This window comes from Clarias gariepinus, chromosome 23 (assembly GCF_024256425.1).
Source record: "Clarias gariepinus isolate MV-2021 ecotype Netherlands chromosome 23, CGAR_prim_01v2, whole genome shotgun sequence".
NCBI classification, from domain to species: Eukaryota; Metazoa; Chordata; class Actinopteri; order Siluriformes; family Clariidae; genus Clarias; species Clarias gariepinus.
Window position 1 is genome coordinate 21,227,398 of NC_071122.1, and position 26,661 is coordinate 21,254,058.

Sequence of the window (26,661 nt, forward strand, 5' to 3'; positions counted from 1 at the left end):
TTCACACCACTGTATTTCTGCTCCTACAATCTATTGCTGCATGACGTTTGTAGATTAAACCTTGGCTGCAGTGAGAAAAAAAGCTAAGCTTTATTAAGATTTTTTATAGGGAACATAGCCTTTTCACTCACACGAAAGAACTGATAATCAGCATTTGTTGAAGGCACCAGTGGTTCGGTGGTGTGTTAAGCTACTTATCATGCACAAGTGGACAAATGTAGACAGCTATGCTTGTCACAAGTCTCATAAGCAGCATTGACTTAAAAACATTGACAAGTAAAATAAGCAGCAATTGTACTAACAAATCAACTACTTCGTCCAAAACAGAGAAAAGCAGGCGAAAGGTTATCTTAGAATGTTTTAATGTATAAAATATAAGACTTGAAATAAAAGCAAAATAATACCTTTTTTTGTTTAGAAAAAATGCACAAATCATACAAAAATTGATTCAATGTTTGGAAATAATATATGTGTAATTTTCATGTATGTATAATTTCAATATATGTCAAAATTGTAGTTAGATTGTTTATTACTAGCCTCAAAAACATCAGCCTTAAAATAAAAAATTCGTAAAAATCTCATCTTAAAATATTTGCCCACAGTGAGCTTCTAGCCATCTTTCCGTATAATGCAGATGATTTCCTGATCCTCTCACTTGCTGAAGACACTCCCTGAAGGTTTGGCCTTGTCCAGGGCCGTCTCAGTTCCAGTGCGCAATCCGCTAAACACAGATGGCGCGGTCTTGCCCATACGTTCTGAAATCAGACACAACGGATAGACTTTAATGTAATGTATAGAAACATTGAGTTCTATAGACCTGTGATGTTAAGAATAAAACACTTGGGGATTTGCGGTTAGAGGAAAACTATCATCAAGGTGCTGAGGTGAAGCAGAGTTACCACCACAACTACACCAGTTGTCATTAACACCACATTAGGGAGAGTTTTATTATTTTTATATCACAGCAATTTTCATTTTTTAAATTATTAATAAAGAATAAAGTGATGTAAGTTTTATCCATTTCTACTGTAGTTGTTTTAATGTGTAAACCTTAGTTCAAGTTTGCATTTATAATGTAAATAATATCATTCCCTCATCAGCCACTTTTTTCCTCTCTCATCAAGATCATATGAAATAAATTCTCATGTTTGTCATGTTACCAAGAATCCCAAAAGATCAAAACACTACAGCTTCTTATCTGTTACAAAGCACTGACACTAGAGACTTATTCCATGAATGTTAAATATTAGATATCTCTTAATAAATCTGCACCCGCAGCAACCACTGCACACAGAGTCCATTATAAAAGCATTAATGTATGCTGTTACCAAGGAAACATCAACATATTAGCGCCTGCAATTTTTTTTATAACCAGGATTACTACAGAGTTGCTGACAAATCAGAATCGAGCATTGAACATTTCTTCGTTGTTTTCAGAGGTGGAAGGTACCCAAGTACATTTACAAGTATGTTGTTTTATTGTACTAAAGATCATTACTTATCTGCATAGCGCTGCATTCTGTAAGAAGAGTGGTGTGTAGTATTTAAAGAGGTAATATCCCCACCTACTGACTACTGTGCATAATTAGGCATGGATTGCCTTCCCTATATGAAATGCTAATCATGTAGGAGGTGTTTGAAATCTGAAGCAGAGCTAGTTTCGGACAACGCAAAAAACAAAAAAAAAACACAGTCAATGGAGGACATAATTTTACTCAAGTAATATTTTACCTAGGATATCTCTACATCTCTAGGATATTTTACCATAGTAAAGGATTTGTGTACTTTATCCACCACTGTACAATATTGTGCTTAAGTATAAGAAAACAATATTAAGCATTTGTCATTTAAGGAGAAAATATTCTTTTTTTTTTTTCATACAACATAGAGATTGACTGACAGCCAATAGCAAGTGTCACTGTGACAAAATAATACTAGTACAGTAGTAGATTATTATGTAGTAAAGACAGAAAAGCAGAGGGATACAAACAGTAAAATAATCCATCCAGTACTCTTGGAACACAGCTTGACCAGTCCAATTATTTCCCAGAACCTGGCTTATATAAATAATATTTACAATGAGCACACTATTAGATAGTAATGTACTGTTTACGTGAAATGGATAAAACCTATAATTATAGAACGAACGATACATAAGTGAGTAGGTTTACATGAAGTCTGTAAAAACAAACCGTGACCTGAAAGCATTTGGAATGATAAATAGTGTGTCCAACTCACCACACTCCACCATGACTTCATATGTTTTACTCTTCACTTCTCCCTTCAGGCCCAGCTTACTACGGGCCCCTTTCAGATCCTCCTCCTTCACGGGCGGACGCTTCTTCTTCTTCACCTCTCCTGGCTGAAAGAGTCAACCAGACAATAAAACATATTTAAAACATATACATATATATATATATATATATATATATATATATATATATATATATATATATATATATATATATATATGTTAAAAAGGACATACCTGAGACATGTTGAACAATCTGTCCTAATGGTCCTGACTATCAGCAAGCTGGCTGTTTACTTGTCCCACTCCTCTCTCATCTCTGTGCCCTTTATATATCTTCCTTGCAGTGTTCCTCTCTCATTGGTGCTATCTCTGTCTTTCTGTTATCACGGTGTATTATTAGACATGACGTCAGTGACAGTGTGGCTGAAGTGGACAATCTTTTTCATTGAGGGTGACGGCCAAGAACAGATGGACAAATAAAACAAAAAACATCCCCATACCTTCCCTGTAACATTATACTTCCCATACGCTACTCAAACAAATGTAGTGCTTTACAGTTTTAATATGATGCATATCAGTGTAACACTGCTTACACATTAACAACAAAGCAGGTGTGTTAAATAAGCAATCAACACTTTATGAAACCCTATGTTAGATCTGAAGAAGCTTTACTCTTATAAGGACTCAATGTCCTTAAATATATGAATCAAGTATTGAAACAGGATGTACATTAACACAGATATTGCTCAATGAATAGTATATAGCTTTTTTTAACTTCACAAATGTGTGAGATGTTTATTTTAATTCTGTGATTCTGACTTATGATAAAGTCAGTATTAAAAGTCTTTAAAAAAAAATCCATAAGCAGCCGTTCTTTTTCTTTTCTAAACAGACTGACTCTTTAAAAACTAAACAATGGCATTACTTTTACTACAAAGTCCAAAAACATTCTTGAAGCACCTATGAATTTGTCAACTGAGCAGATACTAAAACAGGCCTTGGGGAAGACATAGGGACAGAGACATTGACGTCTGTAATCACTGGGACAGATTGAACTTTTGGACACAGCTAAACAAAATAAAGCACTTTTTTTCTGGGACAATGAGTCAGCCTTAATGAACAACTGCAACAGTCAGTGTGTGTGTGTGTGTGTGTGTGTGTATATTTGGGGAGAAAGCAGGCTATGAATAGCAACTGAGGCAATATCCCTGGCTCTGTGTGTGAGCTGGTTAGACTTTTAAAAAAGCCTGAGATGTTGGCATTGCAGGGTCAGTACTGTTATGTACTATAAATATTTTTAATAATAATAATAATAATAACAATATTTATTATTTAGAACTACAAAGCTTTATTGTTATGGAAACGTTGCAGGTTTTTTGAACAATATAAACGATTGTCAACATGACTTACAAAAAATACATCTTTTAGTGTTCAATTAGCTCTTTCTAAAAAGGCAGGTATGCAAGCAAATAAATGCATACATATACATTCAATTTAAAAACATTTAGAAAATCAATCTAGTGTAATACTTATTCCTGGAAAAAAAAATAGGTTAGGCTAGGTTAGGACAGCTTTTTTTTCATTTAATAAATGAAATGATTGTTTAAAAAAATGCATTTTGTATTTACTTGGGTTATCTTTTGTGTAATCTAAAAATTAGTTTAATGATCTGACATGCTAATTTTTTTTTTTACAGCACTTTACATTATGTCGAGCTACAAGCAATTCTGTGAAATTTTAGACTAGATTTAGATAATTTGTGTTATTCTTTTGTCTCCTGATGTGCTAAGAATGTGATCATACACCCACAGGATTGTGAATGTGTATTAAATATTTCCCTTCAGTCTGTAATACTTTTATTAAGTTGGTAACTGGTGATTTCAGCTTCCTGGTTTCCAAGCCATATACATTATTTTACATTTGAAAATGTTTTTTAAAAGCCATTTACATTTTTAAGCTTTTCTCAAAAGATGGTGTCAATGTCATGGCTTATATCTTACCATATTAAGATATTTTATTTCCCTCTGGTGTATGCAATAACATTAAATCATTTGTATGGCAATATGAGATTTGAAAGTGTGTCCTTAAAGAAAACGTGTCCTTAATCTTACACTCAGCTTCTAAGTATGTTCTTATGGAAGAGGAATAGAGGCACCATAACAAATATTTTAGTTTATCTGATTTAAATCTCAGAAGGTTTTTATCTGAGATTAAAGTCACAATTATGAGGGAAAAAAGGAGAACCAAACAAAATCTTTAATGGCCCTAATCAACTTCTCTAAGATTTCTTCTTTAAAACCATCTGAAAAAAGACTTTTATTTAGGTGGGTGACACATTTAAAACCAATTGTACTATAATCCAAACTATTAATTTTTTTTTTTTTTTTTTTTTTACAATTTAATTTGTTCATAGTTTTTTAATAAAACTTTTTTGGGGAAATCTATCAATGATACTATAATGCAAGCTATTATTGCTACTATTACAAACAATTACAACTACAAACATTTGCTTTTTATAATTGTTTTTTATTCATTTTCAGCAAGAATATAAACATTTGTAACGTTGTAACATCTCAAAGTAAATTAGTTACAAAAAATTATACTCTTTGGTGTGATGTAAACTGGTTATTCTTCAACTAATCAACTTTGCTACTAGAACTAGAAGGAAGTTAGCAAAGAACTATATTAGCTAAAAGGAAAGTGACTACAGGGATCGCCACAGCCGAAGAGCCAATCACATACGGAGCTCCATATAGACACCAGAAGTCACACAGAAATAAAACTGTGACGAGTGTGCGCGCGCGTTCGCTGACATAGAGTGTGAATAATCCATGGTATGCAGCGCGTTCACTCAATCATTCGTTCATTTAGTAACACGGGTCAGGCTTTACATTCGGTTCTGGACTCGCCCACGTGAGTATTCTTCGCTCCTACAGTATGTGTATGCTTCTTATGACAGCTAAAAGGCGCTCGCTTTCACATCCCTGGTGGTCTAGTGGTTAGGATTCGGCGCTCTCACCGCCGCGGCCCGGGTTCGATTCCCGGTCAGGGAACTACTGTTTTTATTCCGGTTAAGGTGTTAGATTTGACTTTCAGACATTTAAATGTGTAAGTCAAAATTTTTCAAACAAGTAGCAAACACTAAAAAGAGATTTTACATTGTTTATTGAAAAAGCATATAATGATAACGCACCTTGTGAGTAATCCCAATCATGTACTAGTTAGTATTTAAGATTTTGGTGTCCGTACACCAACTTCACCAAAGTGTCCACGGTCAGTGTTTATCGAATCAAAACAAATAATTTACCGTCAGCATTGCTGCCAATTATCACAGTACTCCAAAATCAGCAGGCCAAGCACGGGAACGAGAACTTCAAGACATTAGGACGCACTCACACAGACACCAGGGACAACTGGTGGCACAAGAATCCACAAAATGTCAGTTAGTTAATTAGTTAATACACGGACTCTCACTCTCTCTCTTAAAAGGTTAAAATCAGAACTTTGCTACAGAAAAGGCATAATGTCAATCATTTCCATGTCGTTCCCATCCCAAAAAAACAGAAAATAGTTCCATTCTTACAGGATATCATAGCGGCATAATACACCAGATGTTTTATATATATATATAATAAAAAAAAACACAGTGACACCACAGTGAGTAACAAAATGTGCAAAAAAAACAAAACAAACAAAAAAAAGATAACTGAGGAATCAAAATAAATCTTTCACCTGGACTGAGGAATCGTATAACACTACAGAACGATAATGTCACACAGACAAACAGGCATTATTCAAACACATTTTGCACAAGGGGTTGTTTTTCACAGTTATGCAAGGACGTTCATATGTTTCATATGAAACACACACTGTAGGCAACTTTTTAAAAGGAAACAAACACACGTTGGTATCTGCTCAGTTTATATTTCTAGCCAAACCATTTGTTCCTGAGTTCTTTGCATCGTACGAATTTGACATAAACATGATTAACCCGACGCACATTACTGTTATTTGATCTACAGAAAGTTGAAGAGATGATCCGTGAACATGGCGGACCATAAACATTAAAAGGTAGAGATGTGCTTGAAGGCTGGGTCGATTCTCCCACGTTAGATTTTGCTGCTTTCTTCCTCCAAGTGATGTACAGCCAGGCCGAGCAGCCGATCCAGGCATACAGTATATATAGTGAATGCATACAGAAGCAGCACCGATAAAGTACACACGCTCCTTAGTAAGGTGGTCAATATGGTATAAAAACCAAAAATATCAGAGATTAACAAGAGTGGTTTGTAAAGAGAGATGGCCAGCAGGAAGGAAGAGTCACATTCCTCTCCTGTTGTTTTGCAGGTCCATGATCAAGACGCTCCCACAGAGGGCTTTGTTCAAAAGTGTGTAATCCCTCCTGCCTACCTGCAGATTCATGGAAGCCGGACACATGCTGATCTCTCTCTATCAGACTAGCAGAAGGCAACGGAGTGAGTCTGTAAGAGAAATTTGAAGGTCTGGATCATTAGATCATCAGACAGGAATACCCAGTCGATGTTTCTTTTTCTTGACAGTTTTGAGACCGGTTAGCCTGCGTACGTCCTCGTCACCATCCGAATCCTCCATTTCGTCGTCCGCTGAGAACAGGATCTGATTAGGGAAGAAAGAGTCCGAATTATAAAAAAATTTAATAAAGAAAAAAAAAAAAAAGGTGGGATTGTTACGTAAAGAATTAAAAACTAATTAGCATGAGTGTTTATATGGAACTAATCAAAAACTATAGAGGTGTGGTGCCTATGAAGAAGTGTCACTAGCCTGAGGTTGATTATTAACAGCATGCCAAAACGTGTTTTATCCTTAAACACTTATAACTGAACCTTGAATTCGGAAACCTTGGTTCATTTGTTCTTAAGGCTTTCCCTGTGCCCAAACACATGTAAGCATTACGTTCAGAGCCACGTTTCCTTGCTACCTTTTTTTTTTCCTGCACAGAATATTTAGAGAACTGTAATAAAAGAAAACACCATAATGAGACCCTGGAAAGCTCTTTGACTTCACACGAACATTCAATTAAATTTATTACCACTGCGGCGGCACAGGACAGAACACCATCCTTGGAAATCCGGTGCACAAACTATTCTAGTTTACATGTGCGCGCACACAAACTTTGTAATTACTTTTAAACAAATGACCCAACTGGACTCAATGATCCGTAAAACTAGGTGGACTTAATGGCTTGTTCTTAAACTCTTTGCTCCAAGAGCTCAACGCTCGTCCATCACGTGGATAAGTGTGAGTACTGTGTAAACGATATGGGGCGAGTCACACTCAGCCACACCTGCTTCGTAAGCCAGCAAAATACACTTGCTCACATAGAGAGCAAACACAAACTCTAAGTAAGTAAAGGTTTAAGCATGACAGTATGGTTAAGCATAATTAATCATGTTATAACAAACTTTATTATCCGATTTATGGGGTTGCATCACCGGTTTGACTTGTCAATCCAAATCAAAATTACAGATGCTTGGTGTAAATAATGCACTCTTAGTGCAGGAACATAATCCAATTCAGCTTTCCGGGTTTAAGCTCTTCCTGAACAAGGTAACTGTGTATGTGTATGAGTGTTGTTACCTCAGATTCGGATTCGTCGTGAGACAGCGCTCGCCTGTAGCGCACCTTGCTGCTGCCTCGGGGATCGTCCCCGACCTCTCTCTCCTCCAGCTTGGCTTTTGTCCTGCCTTTCTTCATCAAGAAGTTATCGACGACCCAGAACATCAGTGCCTGGACCCAAACACACACACAAATTTATACCTGCTACTAACTCGAAAGATCTCAATGCTTTATCGCCAGAGGACACACTCACATCATCTACTTACATTAACAAAGAACGGGACAATGAGCATAACGAGAGCGAGCTCCAGCTGTGGGTTTGTGATGGGGTTGAGCATGGCCAGCTGTGTACAGTGCACACCCAGACACAAACACAAAGAGATTATTATAAAGAATAAAAAATCAAGCCTTTCCTCTCAGACCACATATTTTTTTGCTCTGGTCTAAAAAAATTTAACAGGTGTGCTTCAGATTACGTGTCGCTGACCTTCTTCCACTGAGGGATTAGCAGCACCAGGATGATGACCACCTTCTCAAACATCATAATGAAGATGTAGAGCGCACACTGACCTGCCCAGGCAGTGCACTGTACCGGCTCCCCTAAAAACACACGCACACAAACAGCGACCTTGCAAATGGAGCATGTAGAATACATTTTAGGTTCATTAAACACAAATGATACATAACCGTGTTTAACATTAACAGCATCAGGACCGTCGTGCAATATGATGTATAAGAAGAGAATAATAATCATGACCCTTTATAAATATAAAAAAAAAAGCCATGTTCATAAAGCTCTATTATACTACACGTTTGAAAAGAAGAGCCAAACCGATGACATTTGCACGCTCGGCGTGTATTAGTGCAGGTCTGTGAGGTGAATAATAATTTTCTCAGCAGGCCCGACAAGCCTTTAAATAAGCACAGACGCACTTTGTGTGTTCTATTGAACCGTTACACTGATAAGACTAATCAGCATAAGGGTTAATCAAGCAGTGGAATAATTAACACACACTAGCAGGTTGTTGGTGCAGAAAGACAGAATGGGGGGTTCACAGTGCACGAGACACTTCTTTTTTGTTGCTGTCTATAATATAAAAGGTGGGCCTGCATTTACAATTACCACATTATTTCAAATGCACAATAAATTATTTTTAGAATATTACTTGCCAGTAAATCTAAGTAGTTTTAATTTCAATTTCAGGCTCTGGGATTTTTCAGGGGCAGAAAAAAGCTCCGCCCCTTTCAAAAAAGAGTTTTCACTACAAACTGCATCTTTAAACAGAAAAAAAAAACTGTAAATATATGAGGGTGAGTCAAAAATTATCTGCACTATAAAATATTATGAATATTATGGAAACTTCTGTTGGTTATCAGCGTTTTTCGTTCAAGGCTCCTGTCTCCCCAGTCACTGCCGCACACGTCTGAGCGCGTTACATCAGTTAATTTGTTACTGCAGTGTGAGTAAAAACGGACGCCCCACTTGTAATTTGCATAAAAGAAGAGCAGCGTGTGGTGATTAATTTCTTGTCGTCCGAGGGTGTGTTGGGTGGCATTATTTATCAAAGACTTTGTGCGCCACTCTTGGAGCAAAGGAAAGTAAAAGTTATTTAAGGAGAATCATTACTGATGACGAGAGACATTGATTCATGACTTTAAGCCTGAGAGTATGGAATGGAAACAAAAGTCGACCATCAGCTGAAAAATTCATCAATGCTTACAGTTTTCTGGAATTATCAAAGACCAGTATTGGAACATTATTAGGAAAAAGGTTCAACAATCAACAGTGCTTGTTACAGTGAGATGCTTATTGTATACTGTAGCTCAAGATTTAACTTCAGAGGACTGCTATCTAAAGCCGTGGTGATCTTGACACTTTAATTTGAGGCGTTAACATATCCTCCCTATAGTCCTGATCTCGCTCTTTCACCGGACTTTCACCTGTTTGGTCCCCTGAAAGCAGAAGACGAAGATTCTGACAAAGAAACGAAGACAGCGGTGCATTCGAAGCTTGCAGCTCAGCCTAAATTGTTTTTTAGTGAGGGAATCCTAAAGTTTGTTGACAGATGGACAAAGTAAATTGAAAAGCAAAGAGATTATGTGGAAAAATTATGTATTTAATTAAAATACATTCTACAGCCAGAGTTCAGATAATTTTAGAAAATAAAATACATGCATAATTTTTTTACCATATTCTCCGAAGCGCAGCGAGTCCCACTGCCTCCACTCGACCACAGCACTAACGGTCTTCACACCACCATAAATCACTAACATGCCCAGTGAAGCATCCAACAGAAAGTTTATGAGGTACCTAGAGGGACGACACAGAAAACATCATCACATGCAACAAAAGATGCAACATAAGAAAAAACACATTTTTGTTCACCAGAGACGCAGACTTACAGAGAACACGGGTCCTCCTCTGTGAGGTCTGACAGATACACGTTAGCAAAGTGAATAAAGAGCATCCCAATGGCCTGTTTGGAAGTGTCAAGAAACCTGACGGAAGTGGTGACAGGAAGGAGGCGTGAGCAGTGGGCGGAGCACACCAGACTTCATTATATAGACAGTAATGTGACAGAATTCTGATAAAACAGCACAGCATCAATGTATCTCAGTTAAAAACATGCAATGCTTTACCAGATCCTCCAGGGTCTTCTTTCATGCTTGGGTTCTCTGAAGCGTTTCACTGCAGTAGAAGCACAGAAAAAAACACACACATAAGCACTAAAATGAGGTCTGAGCCACAGAACAGATCAATAACAGCTACCAAGAATATTCTCTGCCAGATAAAGCTGTCTGGGTCTAGTCCATGAAGTGCTGGGGGGAAAAAACATGCAGCAGTGCAATGCGAAATTCCTCACAGAGCACTCGAGAAGTTATTTAGAGTACCATTAAATAAGACAAGCTTCCCAAAAAACAACTTGCCATATCAGGAAAAATAAAGCAAAGAAAATCTTTCTAAATAGGAACACATAATACATTCGAACTTTAGATACAGCAGAAACAGTTCAGGACAAATCTCAGACACACGCTATAAAAAAGATGGAAATTTCAACAGAACGTAAGGACCAAATAGTAACAATATTTATACTGTTTAAAAACAAAGCTTCAACTTGAGTGCTTGAAATAATCAGCCATAATATTAAAACCACCTGCCGAATATCGCATCACACCCCTTGTGCCCATGGACCTCTGAAGGTGTGATGTGGTTACTTGGCACCGAGACAGATCCTTTACGTCCTGGAAGTTGCTCCATGGAGCAGATCTGTTCATCCAGCACCTCTCACAGATGCATGATTAGACAGAGATCTGGTGAATTTGGAGGCCAAATTCAGTAAACAGTTTGAACTCTGTGTTCTCAAAATGTTCCTTGCAGGAGACATTGTCCTAGTGAATGGGACTATTAGGGAAGACTGTTGCCATAAAGGGGTGTACTTAGTTTGTTCAGGTAGGCAGTAAAGGTTTAACATCTACATGAATGTGAGTACCCAGGGTTTCTTTCTCAAAAGAACACTGTCCAGGGCATCATACGGCCTGCACCAGATTGCTCTGTTCCCACAGTCCCCGTGTGTAGCCATCACAATCCGGCCCCTGATCCTTACTCCTGCCCATTTTTCCTGCTTTTAAAAGAATACAGATAAATAAAAAGTTAAAGAGCTGAGTATTTGGTGTCACTCTGAGGAGATAATTGATGGTACACTGATCACCCATGGAAGGGGGGGGGGATCAAATAAATAGATTGATTCAGTTATGTATCGCAATTGTTTTGTGTGACAAACTGACTTCAAAATGTTTTTTTTTTTTATATATATAGGTATTCTGTTTTGTTAAAATGTTAAAAACTTGTCCTGCCATTTATGTAGAAGTTACTTACTGTACAAACATACCACCTTCCTAATTGTGCTGCAGATTAAGTTCACTACTTCATGGAAACATATTGAACAAACATGACCGTGTTTGAACTGGCCTCCAAATTCTCCAGATCTAAATTTCAAGCATCTGAAGAATGTGCTGGACTAACAAGTCCAAAGCATGGAGGCCTCAGTTCACACAGTACAGGATTGCAGGATCTGCTGGTTAAGTCTTGGGGCCAGTTACCACAACACACCTTCAGAGGTCTTGTGGAGTCAGAGCTGTTTCCGCAGCACAAGGGAAACTACACAATATAAATATTTTTTCTGAACTGACTCTGGCTGCATATACTAATAAGGGTTTATGATTATTATTATTATTATTTTAAGTAACTTAAATCACAGTATGTATCAACACTACACATGAGCAAAATTAGGAAAACTTGTACACGCTTAGTTAATTAATTATTTTTATACCAGTTTTCCCCTCATAGAAGGTTACCGTGATGTAGACCATAATATTCCTTCACATATTACTCAGCATTTCCCCTGGAAGGTCACATGACCACACTGAGTGCAGGCAGGGAGACACACCAAGCCTGTAAGGTCAGATTTCACATCCATAATGATGAATCTGCAGTATAAATAATTCAGTGGAATAGTATGCAAATCTGCTTGACTTTCCTTTCCTTTACCAAACTATCCGATGGTCACGTTGTAGGATAATTATAAATCTAAGATAAATCTAAGATAAATCATAATTTGTAAAAAAGACAGGCCAGAAATTTTCATCCCTTTTATTATTATTTTTTGTCCATACTACAGCATACTGGAACTAATCTGACAGAAGTGCTATTCAAACAGAGAGTGACAGCAACAATCAGAAATAAAGCTCTCGCTGTTTCTAACAATAGTCGTTGTGTTTGTAACACAACAGGAGAGCATGCAAGACGTTCCCCCATTTCCTTTCAGAGACCACAACCTAAATAATATGAAGACAGACAGATACAGACAGGAACTGCTCATAAATACCCTAGCAGGCAAATGGATAGGGAAAAAAAAAAAAAGAATTGTTTTACTCAAAGTCTGTGAATTTGTTTACCAGCAGGCAAAAAATATTACCTCAGTGAGGAGAATTTTATTTGTTTATCATACCACTGTGACCAAAAACGTCTTTAGTCTGATTGTTGTGTCGGTAAACCAAATTTTGTTTGCGTTTTGGCTGACTGTTGTGTCGGTAAACCAAAATTTTTTTTTTTGTTTAATCTGACTGCTGCGCTGTAAAAAAAATAAATACATTAAAAAAGTTTTTTTTTTTTTTTTTTTAATGTTTTCGTTTAATCCGACTGTTGGGTCTATAAAAATTTTTTGCCTTTAGTCTGACTGTTGTGTCTGGAATAATTTTGCTAGGGATGCACCGAAATTAAATTCTTGACCGAAGCCGAATAATAATGAAATGCTTGGCCAAAGGCCGAAGGCCAAATACCGAACGTGGTGTTTCGCATTTTTTTCCATTTATTTTGCCAATTTATATTAATTATTTATTAAATAGTAAAAATTTGCTTTTTACTATTTTGTGTTGCTTTTCAGAAAAATAAATCAAATAACAAAAATACAATTTCAAAATATTTATTTAACACTGAACATTTTTTTTACATTCCAGCAGATATTATACAAACAAAGCACAATATAACTTAAAATAAATAAATTAGTAAAATAAAAAAATATTTTTATTTGGCCATCTTTGAAGCCCCCCTTCTTGAATAGCCTATGTTAGGCCTATAACTGACTGCTGAAAGAATGTAACTCTGTATTTCTACAACAATAAATGTGCATTAAATAGTGCAAAAAATGTGGATTCGCTGCTGCTGTAGCCGCCGCCGTGTCTTTCTCGTACTCTGCATGATGTTCGGAGTGTCTTGATTTTAAGTGATAAATTAAACTTAAAGTGCTGTACGTTTTTGCAGATGCACCCCCTCTGGACAATTTAGCAGAACAGTGTCTGCAAACAGCCGTTTTTGCCTCTTTTCTCTGACACTTTAAAGTGCTTCCACACTGCTGACATGTTTGCTGCATAAAGCGCGCGCCTCTCACTCTGCGCGGGTTACCATTTGATCGCGTCATTAAAAACAGCATTGTTCGGCAAAATTTATTCAGCCTTTTTACTTATTCTTATAAAAATTTCGGTTGCCGAACATTCGGTGCATCCCTAAATTTTGCTTGTGTTTTTTATCTGACTATAGCTTTACCTGAAAAACCATAAAAGCATTTGATTTGTCCTATATTATGTCAGGAATAAGAGACTATGTAGTGTGCTGTTATAGGAAAATATTTAGCAAAGGGGTTGTGTGATGCAGCCTGACACAAAGCAGATCAAGTTTTTTATTCCTTTTATAGCTCACAGTTTTCCTGTAGCGTGTCTGTGAAACAAGTTATTTGATATCAGTTGGGTTATAACAACTATTACAAGTGGAACACTACAATGAGAGAAAAGCACTAACATTGAAGACTTCTACCAATAGCCAATTAGCTTTTTTTTCTCCACATTTTGGACTTTAGGACTGGAGAGTTTACTCAGATTAGCAGTGCATTTCTTGAGGAACCTAAAACTCGAGTCAATTTAATATTTGATTTTCAATTATATAAGAATTTGACAAGTTATAATCTTCTATTTAATCCAGATATAAACCAGGTGCGAGTTACACATACACACCTTAATAAATAAATCGGTCAGATTAGCTTTATATCTAGTGACTAATTTTACTAGAATCTGAGTTTTACTAATTTTACTAGAATCTGAGTACACCATAGCCTTATAATATTCCACAGGTCACAGAATAATATTTAATCACGCAGATGTACAATATTCCAGTTACACCAATTATAATTATATAAAGCATTATATTTAGATTAAAGTGAACTTTGTGCCATCTCTAAAACAATATATTTATAAAGCATGGGGAAATCTGGCCCTTCTCTCAAGCACTCAAAGATCACAATTACACTGTGAGCTCAACGTAACACCACAAGGCCACCATGTTTTAAGTAACATAACAAGTCACGCTGGCTGCCAATATGCATGTGATGTCTACAACTGATGGTTAAAATGAAATGAAATAAATTACATAAATCACTGTTATGTTCTTCTTCATCTCACAGCCAGACAATTCAATGCATTCATAATTATATAGGGTTTAATAAAATGAATTTTCATTCGACTTCAGGATTCTACGACTAATCATCAATGTTATTAATACAAGTATATTAAAAGTGTATTATAGGGGCCCTACGATTAGCGTTACTGATACCGATCACAGCTGTTTGGTAGATACTGACACTTTTTCATTTAAATTGTTCTATTTATTCTGTAGTATCATTTGTTTGTTTACTATTTATAGCAGTAAAAAAACTATTCTAAACAGCAGGGCATAAAGACAATAAAGATCTGAGAAACTAGCATAAATGTAAAAAGTTTCACATTCCATTCTCTTATTATTTCATGTACCTTAAAAGACCATGAAACCAACAGAGCAGCCTATGCAATTTTTAACGTGGCATGGTTGTTGGTGCCAGACGGGCCGGTCTGAGTATTTCACAATCTGCTCAGTTACTGGGATTTTTATGCACAACCATTTCTAGGGTTTACAAAGAATGGTGTGAAAAGGGAAGAACATCCAGTATGCGGCAGTCCTGTGGGCGAAAATGCCTTGTTGGTGCTAGAGGTCAGAGGAGAATGGGCCGACTAATTCAAGCTGATAGAAGAGCAACTTTGACTGAAATAACCATTTGTGAAGCCACAACACGCACAACCTTGAGGCGGACAACAGCATAAGACCCCACCGGGTACCACTTATCTCCACTACAAATAGGAAAAAGAGGCTACAATTTGCACGAGCTCACCAAAATTGGACAGTTAAAGACAAAAATGTTGCCTGGTCTGATGAGTCTCGATTTCTGTTAAGACATTTAAATGGTAGAGTCAGAATTTGGCGTAAACAGAATAAGAAAATGGATCAATCATGCCTTGTTACCACTGTGCAGGCTAATGGTGGTGGTGTAATGGTGTGGGGATGTTTTCTTGGCACACTTTATGCCCCTTAGTGCCAATTGGGCATCGTTTAAATGCCAGGGGCTACCTGAGCATTGTTCCTGACCATGTACATCCCTTTATGACCACCATGTACCCATCCTCTGATGGCTACTTCCAGCAGGATAATGCACCATGTCACAAAGCTCGAATCATTTTAAATTGGTTTCTTGAACATGACAATGAGTTCACTGTACTAAAATGGCCCCCACAGTCACCAGATCTCAACCCAATAGAGCATCTTTGGGATGTGGTGGAACGGGAGCTTCGTGCCCTGGATGTGCATCCCACAAATCTCCATCAACTGCAAGATGCTATCCTATCAATATGGGCCAACATTTCTAAAGAATGCTTTCAGCACCTTGTTCAATTAATGCCACGTAGAATTAAGGCAGTTCTGAAGGCGAAAGGGGGTCAAACACCGTATTAGTATGTATATAATTTTTATTATTATATAATTATTTCATATTTTATATTTAAATATTTTCTTTTACATACTCTATGAAATTAGAATACAATTAAAATAAAAGTCATTACTTGAATACTCCATTTTATTTTAGTTTTTTTCTTTTTAGGTCATGGGCGATTAAACAACCATTTCACTTCATATCATACTGTGTATGACTGTGTACATGACAAATAAAATTAGAATTTTGTAATCAACAAATCGAAACTATGCACTGAACGTTTCGAAATAAATAAACACATCAGTCACTTTGTATTTGCCGAGCCAATCTTGCCTATTCATTACTAAGCAGGGGAGGCAAGAATTTCTTTATAAATATCAGAACTTCTGCATTTACTGTAAGAGACAGTCTGTTCCTATTAACATCCAGTGTGTGTGTGCGTGCAGCAGTGCTAAATAGTTGCTTATTGCCAGCTCGCATGCACGGAGAACATGACGGTAAACCAGAGCTACCTCGGCCAGAACTGGGAACTGCTCTTTATTTCTTTCTCCATTATTATATCTGTGATAATAGTTTTAGGCTTTTTACTCTCTGCAGCGTAAGGCTAGAGCTTTTTGAAGGTTTCTGCTATAGGTGCTTTGAGTGAGGGTCGACTCAAGATTTAGCTGCTGCCTTTGCGGATAACTTAAATTATTCACACTGCGTTGTACTTATGCGGCAAACAAAGATTGTGGTGTTAAAGCTTTTAATGTTCTGCCTGTATGTGGTTTTGTTTCAGAAAAAAAAATTGAATATTGCAAATATGACGTCTTTTAAAAAGACTTGGTAATATTTCCCTACAGATTACAGTATTTTTGAATCACAATAATATCAGTTTATGTGATCGGCCAATTGAGGGACAACCGTATTGTAAAAATTAAGTGATTAAGTAAAACATTTGCTTCTTTAAATTAATCTACATCTCTTCATTTAACAAAGAATTGAGCAAGCAATTAAAAAACTCTAGGAGATGAGAGAAACCACAATCAAAAGACCTGTGCTGTCCCAGGTTATACTATCTTTCTGTTAATTATTTTTTTTTTAAATAAGAACAAAAAGTGTTCGCTCTCATCATTTTTTTTTTCCCCTCAGACCAAACCTTTAAAAAAAACCCAGAGGAGAACTTGAAGACAGCATGGTTACGTTCCAGTCTACAGTTTACTTCAAAGTGTGCTCCCTACCCAATGCTCTTTGTGTACATAATCTTAGTTAAAGGAACTTCCCTCCACAATATTCTGCCGTTTTTATAGGAGAACCCCTGTGTAACGACACCAGTGCAGACCTCACTTTCTCTGTATGTTACCCTGGTAACATACTGTAAGCCCCTCGGATACCGGTTGCTGTGGAAAATTCACACTACTGGAATTAAATAAAGAATATTTATTCTAACAAAACTGATACGATTATAAAACATATATCACTGAAATGTGTATAACTCGTAAATAGTAATTATTTGATTCATTTATAAGATGTATGATGAATTATTATTATTGTAGTTTTTTTTTTTACATATAACTACCCAGTAAGAATAACAGTAAGAATTTATTGATTACATTCAATTTAAATATATTATGTTGTTCTCGATAATAATGACAAATTAAAAAAAAAAACATTTTTCGAGGTCTGTCTTAGAAACCAGTCTGAGAAAATTTTCTGTCTGTATGTCTGTCCAGCCAGAGTTTATCAGGATTTAGACATAAAACTTTTGCAGTACTTGAATATCTGCCTGAAGTTTAACCTGCACCATAAGTTAAATCAAAATGTTGAGTAAAAGCGATGTTATGAACAGTTATGTGCCAGATTCAATAATCTACTTTAAAATAAGCTACTAACACCGGCACCAATAGATAATAATTAGGAGGGGCAAAACTGAATATTTTTACTGGGATTAGTTCATATTTTCACGGCTGAAATTTTAACCTGCTTAAGAAATAACTTTATCCGATCTACTTTTTCGATTTCTCATCTGTGATTCACTCTCCGATTACCAAACAGGGACTGTATTTTTCTGACAACTAAAGAAATACAATTAAGCATTAACAAAGTGCAAGATAGCTCAATCTTACAAAAAAAATGTTTTGTATTAATAAGTTAGACAGAAAGTTATGCTGTACAGAAAGACAGACAGACATGTATGTGGGCTTCAACCTGCAATAATAAGATGACTGATTACATTAAAGCGGATCAGATTATTTTTAGCTTTAACTAGTTCTACAAACTATTTAAACTAAAACCGCTCCTTCACGTCGTGCATTTTGTTTCCACTGACCAAAACTTGTACCTCGGAGCAGGACGTGAACACAGCATGTTTGCATTACGCTATGTCGTCCCGTGACGTCATCACGCCACACAAGCCCTAACTTCATGCAGGAATATGAAAAACACAAACCCTCAGTGACAAATCAACACCAGAAACAGTAAAACACATCACTGATGTATAACTTACACATGAGAGTGCTGAAGGCTACCACCCCCAGCAAGCCCTGCAGGAAGATCCCGAAGCTGTCCATCAGGTCCCCGTTAGCGCAGCCCTTCATGCCCGGGTCCGTGGGAGAGGAGTTGGAGGGCGGAAGCGGCCCTTGCGCGGCTCCCTCGCCGGGTCCGGACATCAGGGGTCCGGCTGGATTTTCGAACTCGGATCGGGACAAAAACAGCCCGGTGTTCGCCATGTTTTTAAGCTTTAGCGGGATATTTTATATCAAGTCCTAAACGAAATGTCAGTCACGGGTTTTATTATTAATATTATTGATTAATTGTTATTATTAAGTAACACATCGCATATTTCTTCAATTTTGATGAGTTACCTCACTTCACCGAGGATGCCATGGAGCCACATCCTCATCAAGCTATTTAGCACGGAGGCTATACTGTGCTAATAATCATATTTTCCCCTCATCTATTTTTTTTTCATTTCGTTTAAAAGTCTGTGTATTCATTTATTTATCTTGTTTTTAACTGTTAATGGTTTATCATGAATTGCTAGCTAGTTGTGTAGCGTCACTCACTCGTGATGTTCACACCAAAACAGGAGGCTAGGTCGAACTACAACGCGTCATGTCTAATATCAGTATTTTCCTATATATATATATGTATTTACTTGTTTAAAAATATATCTCTGGCAAGTTTATACTCGATAAAAAAAATGAACAATAAGTTCCATTTCCTTGCGTACAGCAGCTGCGAAATAGTCCAACTCGTGTGATGAAGCTCCTGAGGCGGTTTAGTCTCAACCCGGTCTGTTTGTTGTCACATATGAAGCCTCACTTCTCTTCTGCATTTCAACCAAGATTATTTTTTTCCCCTTTTCAGGTTCCCCTTCAACCGCAAGTAATCACGTTAAACATCACGAAACGCGTCCAGCCTACGCGACATCCTACTCAAGTTCCCTTTTCTTTTACACACAGTGACGTTTTTAAAACGCGCGGAACACGAGAATTCTGGGAAACGTAGTCCGCTTCTGATGACGTGGAGTTTTCAAAGTACAACCATTTAAGCAGGAAAATGATTAGCATATATTTAAAAGATAAATAACCCATAACATAATATTGTAGGTTAATGCAGATTATTTTACATTTAAAATGTTTATTGTTTGATATTTAATGTTGCTGATGGTCTTTGGTTAAAGAAATGTAGCCTGAGGGACACAAATGAGCTATGTGTTCTGTCACCTTTCTTTCACAACCAGCATCAGTTTGATCTACACTAGCACTTCCATTGAATCAGACTACACGGACCAGCCTTCGCTTCCATGTGCATCAGTGAGCCTTGGCCACCCATGACCCTGACCCTAGTTTACTGGTTTTCTTTCCTAGGATCACTTTTGAAATGTCCTGACCACTACAAACTGGGAACGTCCCAAGAGCTGCAGTTTTGGACTCGCTCTGACCCAGTCCTCTAGTCATTAAAAAATGTGGCCAGTGTCTCTCAAAATTCCTCAAATTCCTGTGCTTACCCATTTTTTCTGCTTCCAACACATCAACTTCAGGAGAGGTTCGGGAAAGGTTCACTTGCTGCCTAATACTGTATATCCCACCCAGTTCCAGCCGCCATTGTAGATGCTAGTCAACTGGGTCAGAGCAACTCCAAAACTGCAAAACTTGTGGGATGTTCCCAGGCTGCAGTGGTCATGAACCATACCAAAAGTGACCAAAGAAGGGAAAGAAAAATTGTAAATGACAGACAGGGTCATAGGTGGCCAAGGTTCACTAACCTGTGTAGTCCGATCCAATAAAAGAGCTACTGTAGCTCAAATTGAAGAAAATGTTAATACTGGTTCCAGTAGAAAGGTCAGAACACATAAATCACTACTGTTTTGGGTGGCAAATGGGGAACCTACTCAATATTGGAAATGTAATGTAAAGCGGCATGGTGTCACTGTTTCCTTGCACCTCCCGTGTCTGGGTTCCATTCCCGCCTCGGGATCTGTGTGCATGGAATGTGCATGATTACCCACCACAGTCCAAAGACATGCAGATTAGGCTAATTGGCATCCCAAATTGCCCACAGTGGGTGAGTACGTGTGTGAATGTTGTAAAAATGGTAATAAATACAATGGTCACCATTGGCCCTGGTTGGACTACAAAGGTTCCTAGATTGATGGATGGATGGAAAGCAACGTAAGAGTTTCACACATATCATTCAATACATTTAAGGTTGCAATTTGTCCATATTATAGCCAGTGGTAAATAGTCGTTTCCACACAAGCCTCATCTCTTGAAGATAATAATAAAAAATAAAAAAACATTGGTTTGGTGCAGTGGTTTAGTGGTTAGCACTGTTTATGTTGTCCCTGTGCTTTGTGGGTTTCCTCCAGGTACCCTAGTTTCCTCCCACAGTTTAATGTGACGTCTTTTGCCTGTAGTTTATGATATTGTGTGCGTGCGTGTATGTGCATATTGTATGAATGTAGGTTGCCATGGGCTGGGGGCTTCAGCAACGTAATTACCCCCCAAAGAACTTACAGAGGTGTGAAGTCCAAGGTCAAGATAGAGATAAACACTGGTCCTTGTCATTTTATTGGGGAATCAAAACAGTCTCTTCTGTCCTGAAGCCTTTCCTGATAAAAATTTAAACATGTTTTACAACGAATATCTTTGTTAACTTATGCAATTATGTGGGACATAAACCTGGTTAAATCCTAGTGTATGTACAAGGATGATCACGTATTGGAGCGAGTGCATTAAGATAAAGCCGCTTTTTGGTTTAAAGCATTAAAAACAGTCAGAGCTGCTGTTTAAAACATTCTGACAGAGATTCAATAGTGGTGTGTTAAAAATGTGGTGACAATTTAGTATCCCAGTTAAACCATTCTGTAGTGTGTTGAGTAAAACCATAGTAGGATCACGGTCACTTTACAAGGGCGTGATGACCCAGAGCAAACTGAAGTACTACTGTACCTACAATTGTCCTACTGTATTTCAGCCCATAACCATGAAAGACTTGGGTGTCAAGACGTTTGCACAGTACTGTACTATCAATCTGGCCTTGTAGTCATAAAGTTCTTGATAGTTTCAAGACATGCCCAAGTTCAGTTATGCTTAGATTAAAAAAAGAAATTTGTGTATTTACATTAGTAACATTACTTTTTATCACTGAGTATTTGTCTGCATTAATGAAGTTACAAAGCGAATCCGAGGAATTTATTTACTTCTTTTAAAAGAGACAAAACATTAGCTCCAGTTTAGTTTATTTTCTTTTAAATAACATTGCACAAACATATACAATTTAAATGTAAAAATTAACATTAATTCAAATGTTCTTGATCAAACTGGGGAAAAAGGGAACAAAATCAAACATAAAGACACACATATAATATGCTTGCAAAATTCACCATTTTTAGCACGAACGCTCGGAGACAGAACGAGAAAAACAGGCAAAAAATTTAAATGAAGTTAGTGGAACTCCTCGAGAGCACCGTAACACAAACGCAACACCTGAAGCCAAAACTTAATACATTTTAACCAATTCTAGACTTGCATACTTGATTATTTTAGAATCGGGAAAGATCATCCCCAATTTTTATACAGTAACCTGAATCCTTCGTGTGCTTGAATACTAACCACGACATTAATCACATTAACATTGCTATAGTACATTAAATGTATTTTTTTTTATGCAGCAACACGTCTCTACTTGAACATAAGCGTCAAATTTGAGGGAAAAAATCAGGAGTTTTATTATTCATAAAAAAATCCCACTGTAAAACCAAATACCAGGCCTGAAAATAAATGTTTATGTTACTGACAGTGTAATTCTTAAGCTTTGTTAAAAAAAAAAGAAAAAAAATTGGGACGTTAAATCCCACTAAAGGGAATATCTGATATTTACACTTATATACAGACAAACTACTATGTACACATTTGCATACCACTTACTATACACGGGCAATTGGTCTTTGTGCTTAAGATTCTTGCATTGTCATCCGCTCTACGATTATTAAAGGTTTCAGAAACGACCAGCTTGCTTGAGCCTTAAGGTAAACTCTACCTTATCCGCCATTATTGATTCTAATAAATAGGGTAAAATCACCTAGAATGCAGGCTCAGTCTGAGCAGAGCTTCGTGACAAACACCACCGAGTTCTCACACACCGATTTCTTCAGTAGCTTATTTCTATCTAGAACAAAATTTAAAAATATAGTTGCAAGCAACGATGATCGGGCCCAAGCACCTGTGCCATTGCCACTCAGGTGCACCAGAAAGACAGTGGGTAAAGTGGACACATGCATTTAAAGGGGACATGCCAATAGCATTCTGACATAATTTTAGAATAGGGAGAATATGTTATGTTAAGACTTATAAAAGCCCTGGATGCCGGAAAAAAAGCATCACACTATGATGTCACTTAAAAGGTTATTAGCCACTTTTCGGCATGAGCATTGTGATGGCTGAACACCTTTGAGATATTAAAAATCCCTTTGCAATTTTGCATGCTTAATGTACTGGGATTGTTTAGAAGGAGTATATCAAAATCCGTTGAAAGCAGATCGCCTCCCAAAATATTAATCCTTAGGAAAACAAGAGGGCCCTACACACACTTTAGCACTTTCAGTGTGATTATGACAATGGCTATGACGACATAGTGCTTGGGCCCTACTAAAGCACACACACATACACACACACACACACACACACACACGCACACACCCACACGGAAAGAAAAGATATGCTCCCCCTGCAGTCTCTTCCTGCTACTCTCAGCTGGCAAACTGCTGGTAAAATGCCAGTTTGACCCTCTCGATGTGGTGGCACAGCTTAATGGCCGGACCGAGTTTCAGGTCCATGCACTCCTGCACAGTGGGCAGGTTTAGCAGCAGCAGTGCCTGGCCGTCAATCTCCTGGAAAAGGAGACAAAGAAAGGAATAAGAAACAAAAGAGATAAATCAAATAAAAGATACAGCACTGACAGCGTTTGTTTCAGCACAGACAGACGAAATGAGGTTCATTAAGGACAAGACTCATTTGGACGGTATTCCGTTCAGCACCAATAGATGGGATTTGATTGAGCACTGACAGGATTCGACTCCGCACAAAAAGATAGGATTCAGTTCAGCGCTGGCAGGATTCGGTTTAGCACGACGGGATTTGTCTGTAGCACTGACAGTAGTATCTTTACAGTAAAACCACAGCAGTTTGCAATACAAACATATACTAATAATTTATTAAATCAGATTAATATATACAGAGTTTTATTTACACACATAGTATACAGTACAGGAGGTCAAAATGAGACAAGGTGAAATGTCAGCGGTTAAGAAAATAAGACAATCACCTGATCCATGAAGATGCGTGCGAGTGGAGCACAGTCGGTGGTCCTGATGAAGCGCACCACATCTGTAACGCTCCACTCCAGAGGACTGCTGTCCAAGCACAGCTTCTGAGGAGTCTCAGGGAAGGGACTCTGAGTAATACACAAACAATCCTTAGACACTTTTCCAGTTATTTATTTATTTATTTATTTATTTATTACTGTATATGCAATAGAAATGCTTTTTTTTTAAACATCTGCATGAAATGTTTTTATATTTCTACCCATTGATTTTGTACAGTAACTGTGTGATTACTTTGGGTGATGGAGGTCGGTTTTCATCGTCTGAGTATGAAGGAGAGCGGGCTTTGCGGCGTCGCCGGGTGGGCCGTGGCGTTTCAGGAGGAGAGGGGGAGGGTGTCGGGGGCTGCGATTTCTTTTCTGAGTATTCCGAATCTTCCATCAATTCGTCCTGCTCGGAGCCGCTGTCGTCGCTCAGCGAGTCGTCTTCATCCAAGTCTTCCTCGTCAGCGCTTCCCTGAAAAAACATGGAGGAGCCTTAATTAATACTTAAGGTCACTCACTCACCTTCTATACCGCTTTATCCTGTACTCAGGGTCGCAGGGACCTGGAGCCTATCCCAGGAGACTTAGGGCACAAGTCAGGGTACACCCTGGACAGGGTGCCAATCCTTCACAGGGCACACACACACATACACTATGGGCAATTTGGGAACGTCAATTAACCTTACCAACATGTGTTTGGACTTTGGGAGGAAACTAAAATACCCAGAGGAAACCCACCAAGCACAGGGAGAACATGCAAACTCCATGGACACAGAGACGGGAATCGAGCCTGGCCGGGAATCGAACCCGGACCCTGGAGGTGCAAGGCGACAGTGCTAACCACTACACCACCGTGCTGCCTTTACTTAAGCTCAGTTTTTTTTTAAAATACATAAATAAGTTTATCAGTCAAAATTCTTATGTTTGTACTTTTCAAATTCAAATTCAAATTCAAATTTTATTTGTCACATACACAAACATACACAGTACGAAATGTAGTGAAATGCATTATTTCTCTTATTATTTCTCTTATGCTCGTATTTTTCTATAGCAGTTAAAACAAAATGACACTTATCTGTGAAAATTTGTCTTTTGTCTAATTAAATGCATAAATGTGTAGAATAAAATTCAAAAATCTATTTAACAATGGTCATTGTCTCAAAGCAGCTTCACAAAAATGAAAGAAATTCATTAAAAAATAATTATTAATATTAAAATAATAATAATAATAATAATAATAAAATAATAATAATAATATAATAATAAAGGAAATGTTTCTGATAAGCAAGCCAAGGGTAACGGCGACAAATGCCTAAATGTAAATGTACTGAGAAGACGTGATTACATTTTCTTGGAATTTTTTTTTCATGTTGTTCAACAAAGACAACATTGTGCACTGTAATTATCCACATATAATCAACATTTAGATTTTTTTTTTTATTCAATATCGATTGAAATAGGCACAGTTATGAAAAAAACCAACTAATTATTAGGAAAAAAAGGAAATGTTTTTACACATCTGTCTATATCTAAAAAGACACATCCATAATGATATGGTTAATCTGTAAATGGCTTATTTAGAAAATAACTCAGAATAATGTGACGTGAAGCAACGTTTTCTTGGCCAAGTCCTGTATTTTTTTATACTGGGATGCTTTTAGTTTTCTCTTGTTATACTAGCACTTAAAACATCTATGCTCTTCCTCTCATTAATGAATGATGTGAAAGTGCACGTAAGGCCTCCATTTACTATCGTTGCTATGGTTACATCTGCGCGTGCATTAGGTCACTGTTCTTGTTGTAATTACCTGAAACAGTGACTTTTTTTTTCAAATTTGTGTAGTATTCCTTACAAAGATCAATTTAAACATTCTGAAATGCCTAAACAGACATCATGGTCTATATATAAAATCAATAAATAAATACATCAGCCAGCCAATCAGAACCAGTTCTCATACAAATAACTATGATTATGTTTAATATGCATTTACAGTAACTGTATACTGTAAGGCCATTTCTAGCGGAAATGCTACCTGAGGAGACCCTGCGGGCGTGTTGTCCACGGAGGCGGATGAGCGTCTCTTCTTGTGCACGAACAGCTGCTTCCTCCTCTTCTTCCTCCTCCCTCGTCTCTTCACACCGGCGTCCATGTTGGTGTGGCCTCCCGGTGGACGACCTACACGTCGACTCTTCTTCTTTCCATAGTAATATGCTAAAAATAAAAAAGAACGCATCAAAAAAGATTTTAAAAATTCATTAACCTGTTTGTATTTTTAAACAAAAGCTAGTGAGAAGATTGCTCTACATAGAGATGATCTGCATACAAAGATTACTCACTGTATTTGGTTTTGGTGAGCACAGAGCAGTTCTCTGAGCAGCGCTCCAGCACCATGCGAGGCCCGAATAGATTAGGACAGCACTCCAGCTTTATGCAGGTTCTTCTGCAAAACTCAGCCACACGGTCCGCGGTACGAGCGATCTCCACTGTCGCCCTGTAGCTCTTGCCTTTGTACCTACATTACAGATATGCACACTGGTTAGGAAGGTTTAAATCAATCCCAAAATACACGGATGTAGATCAGAGAGAAAAAAAAAAAGTACAAACTAAAAGCCA

General features: G+C 37.4%; 2 protein-coding genes and 1 non-coding gene across 5 annotated transcripts in view; 1 reads left to right on the forward strand and 2 right to left on the reverse strand.

Moving 5' to 3' along the window:
* Positions 1–447: 447 nt before the first annotated feature.
* Positions 448–19,617, reverse strand: LOC128511058 (store-operated calcium entry regulator STIMATE-like). Of its 2 annotated transcripts, XM_053483685.1 has the most exons (10): positions 18,683–19,617; positions 10,490–10,538; positions 10,253–10,348; positions 10,039–10,160; positions 8,337–8,449; positions 8,116–8,193; positions 7,871–8,020; positions 6,779–6,889; positions 2,239–2,362; positions 448–755 (listed from the first exon to the last, which is right to left on the reverse strand). In XM_053483685.1, the coding sequence occupies exons 1-10, from the start codon at positions 18,903–18,905 to the stop codon at positions 652–654; spliced, it is 1,170 nt and encodes a 389-aa protein (XP_053339660.1). In that variant the 5' UTR covers positions 18,906–19,617; the 3' UTR covers positions 448–651. The 2 variants fall into 2 exon arrangements, with proteins under 2 accessions (XP_053339660.1, XP_053339659.1); XM_053483684.1 differs by lacking the exons at positions 6,779–6,889; positions 7,871–8,020; positions 8,116–8,193; ... (3 more) ...; positions 10,490–10,538; positions 18,683–19,617 and adding an exon at positions 2,489–2,577.
* trnae-cuc (transfer RNA glutamic acid (anticodon CUC)) lies at positions 5,236–5,307 on the forward strand. Its single transcript has one exon. It is a non-coding gene; the product is annotated as a tRNA-Glu (tRNA).
* A 2,288-nt stretch (positions 19,618–21,905) lies between the features above and the next one.
* sfmbt1 (Scm like with four mbt domains 1) overlaps positions 21,906–26,661 on the reverse strand; it is a 32,397-nt gene continuing 27,641 nt past the window's right edge. For both annotated transcript variants that reach the window (XM_053483676.1, XM_053483675.1), the window contains exons 17-21: positions 26,385–26,560; positions 26,081–26,259; positions 24,299–24,520; positions 24,007–24,135; positions 21,906–23,572 (exon numbers count right to left, since the gene is read on the reverse strand). In XM_053483676.1, coding sequence (XP_053339651.1) covers positions 23,432–23,572; positions 24,007–24,135; positions 24,299–24,520; positions 26,081–26,259; positions 26,385–26,560 — 847 coding nt within the window. In that variant the 3' untranslated portion in view covers positions 21,906–23,431. The remainder of the gene's footprint in view (positions 23,573–24,006; positions 24,136–24,298; positions 24,521–26,080; positions 26,260–26,384; positions 26,561–26,661) is intronic.

Coding starts and splice junctions, on each gene's coding strand:
- LOC128511058 (XM_053483685.1), bottom strand. CDS start 18,905: ATGGCGAACACCGGGCTGTTTTTGTCCCGATCCGAGTTCGAAAATCCA. Junction 8,021..8,115: donor TTGTCCCGTTCTTTGTTAAT/GTAAGTAGATGA, acceptor GTTTGGGTCCAG/GCACTGATGTTCTGGGTCGT. Junction 756..2,238: donor TGAAGTCATGGTGGAGTGTG/GTGAGTTGGACA, acceptor GTCTGATTTCAG/AACGTATGGGCAAGACCGCG.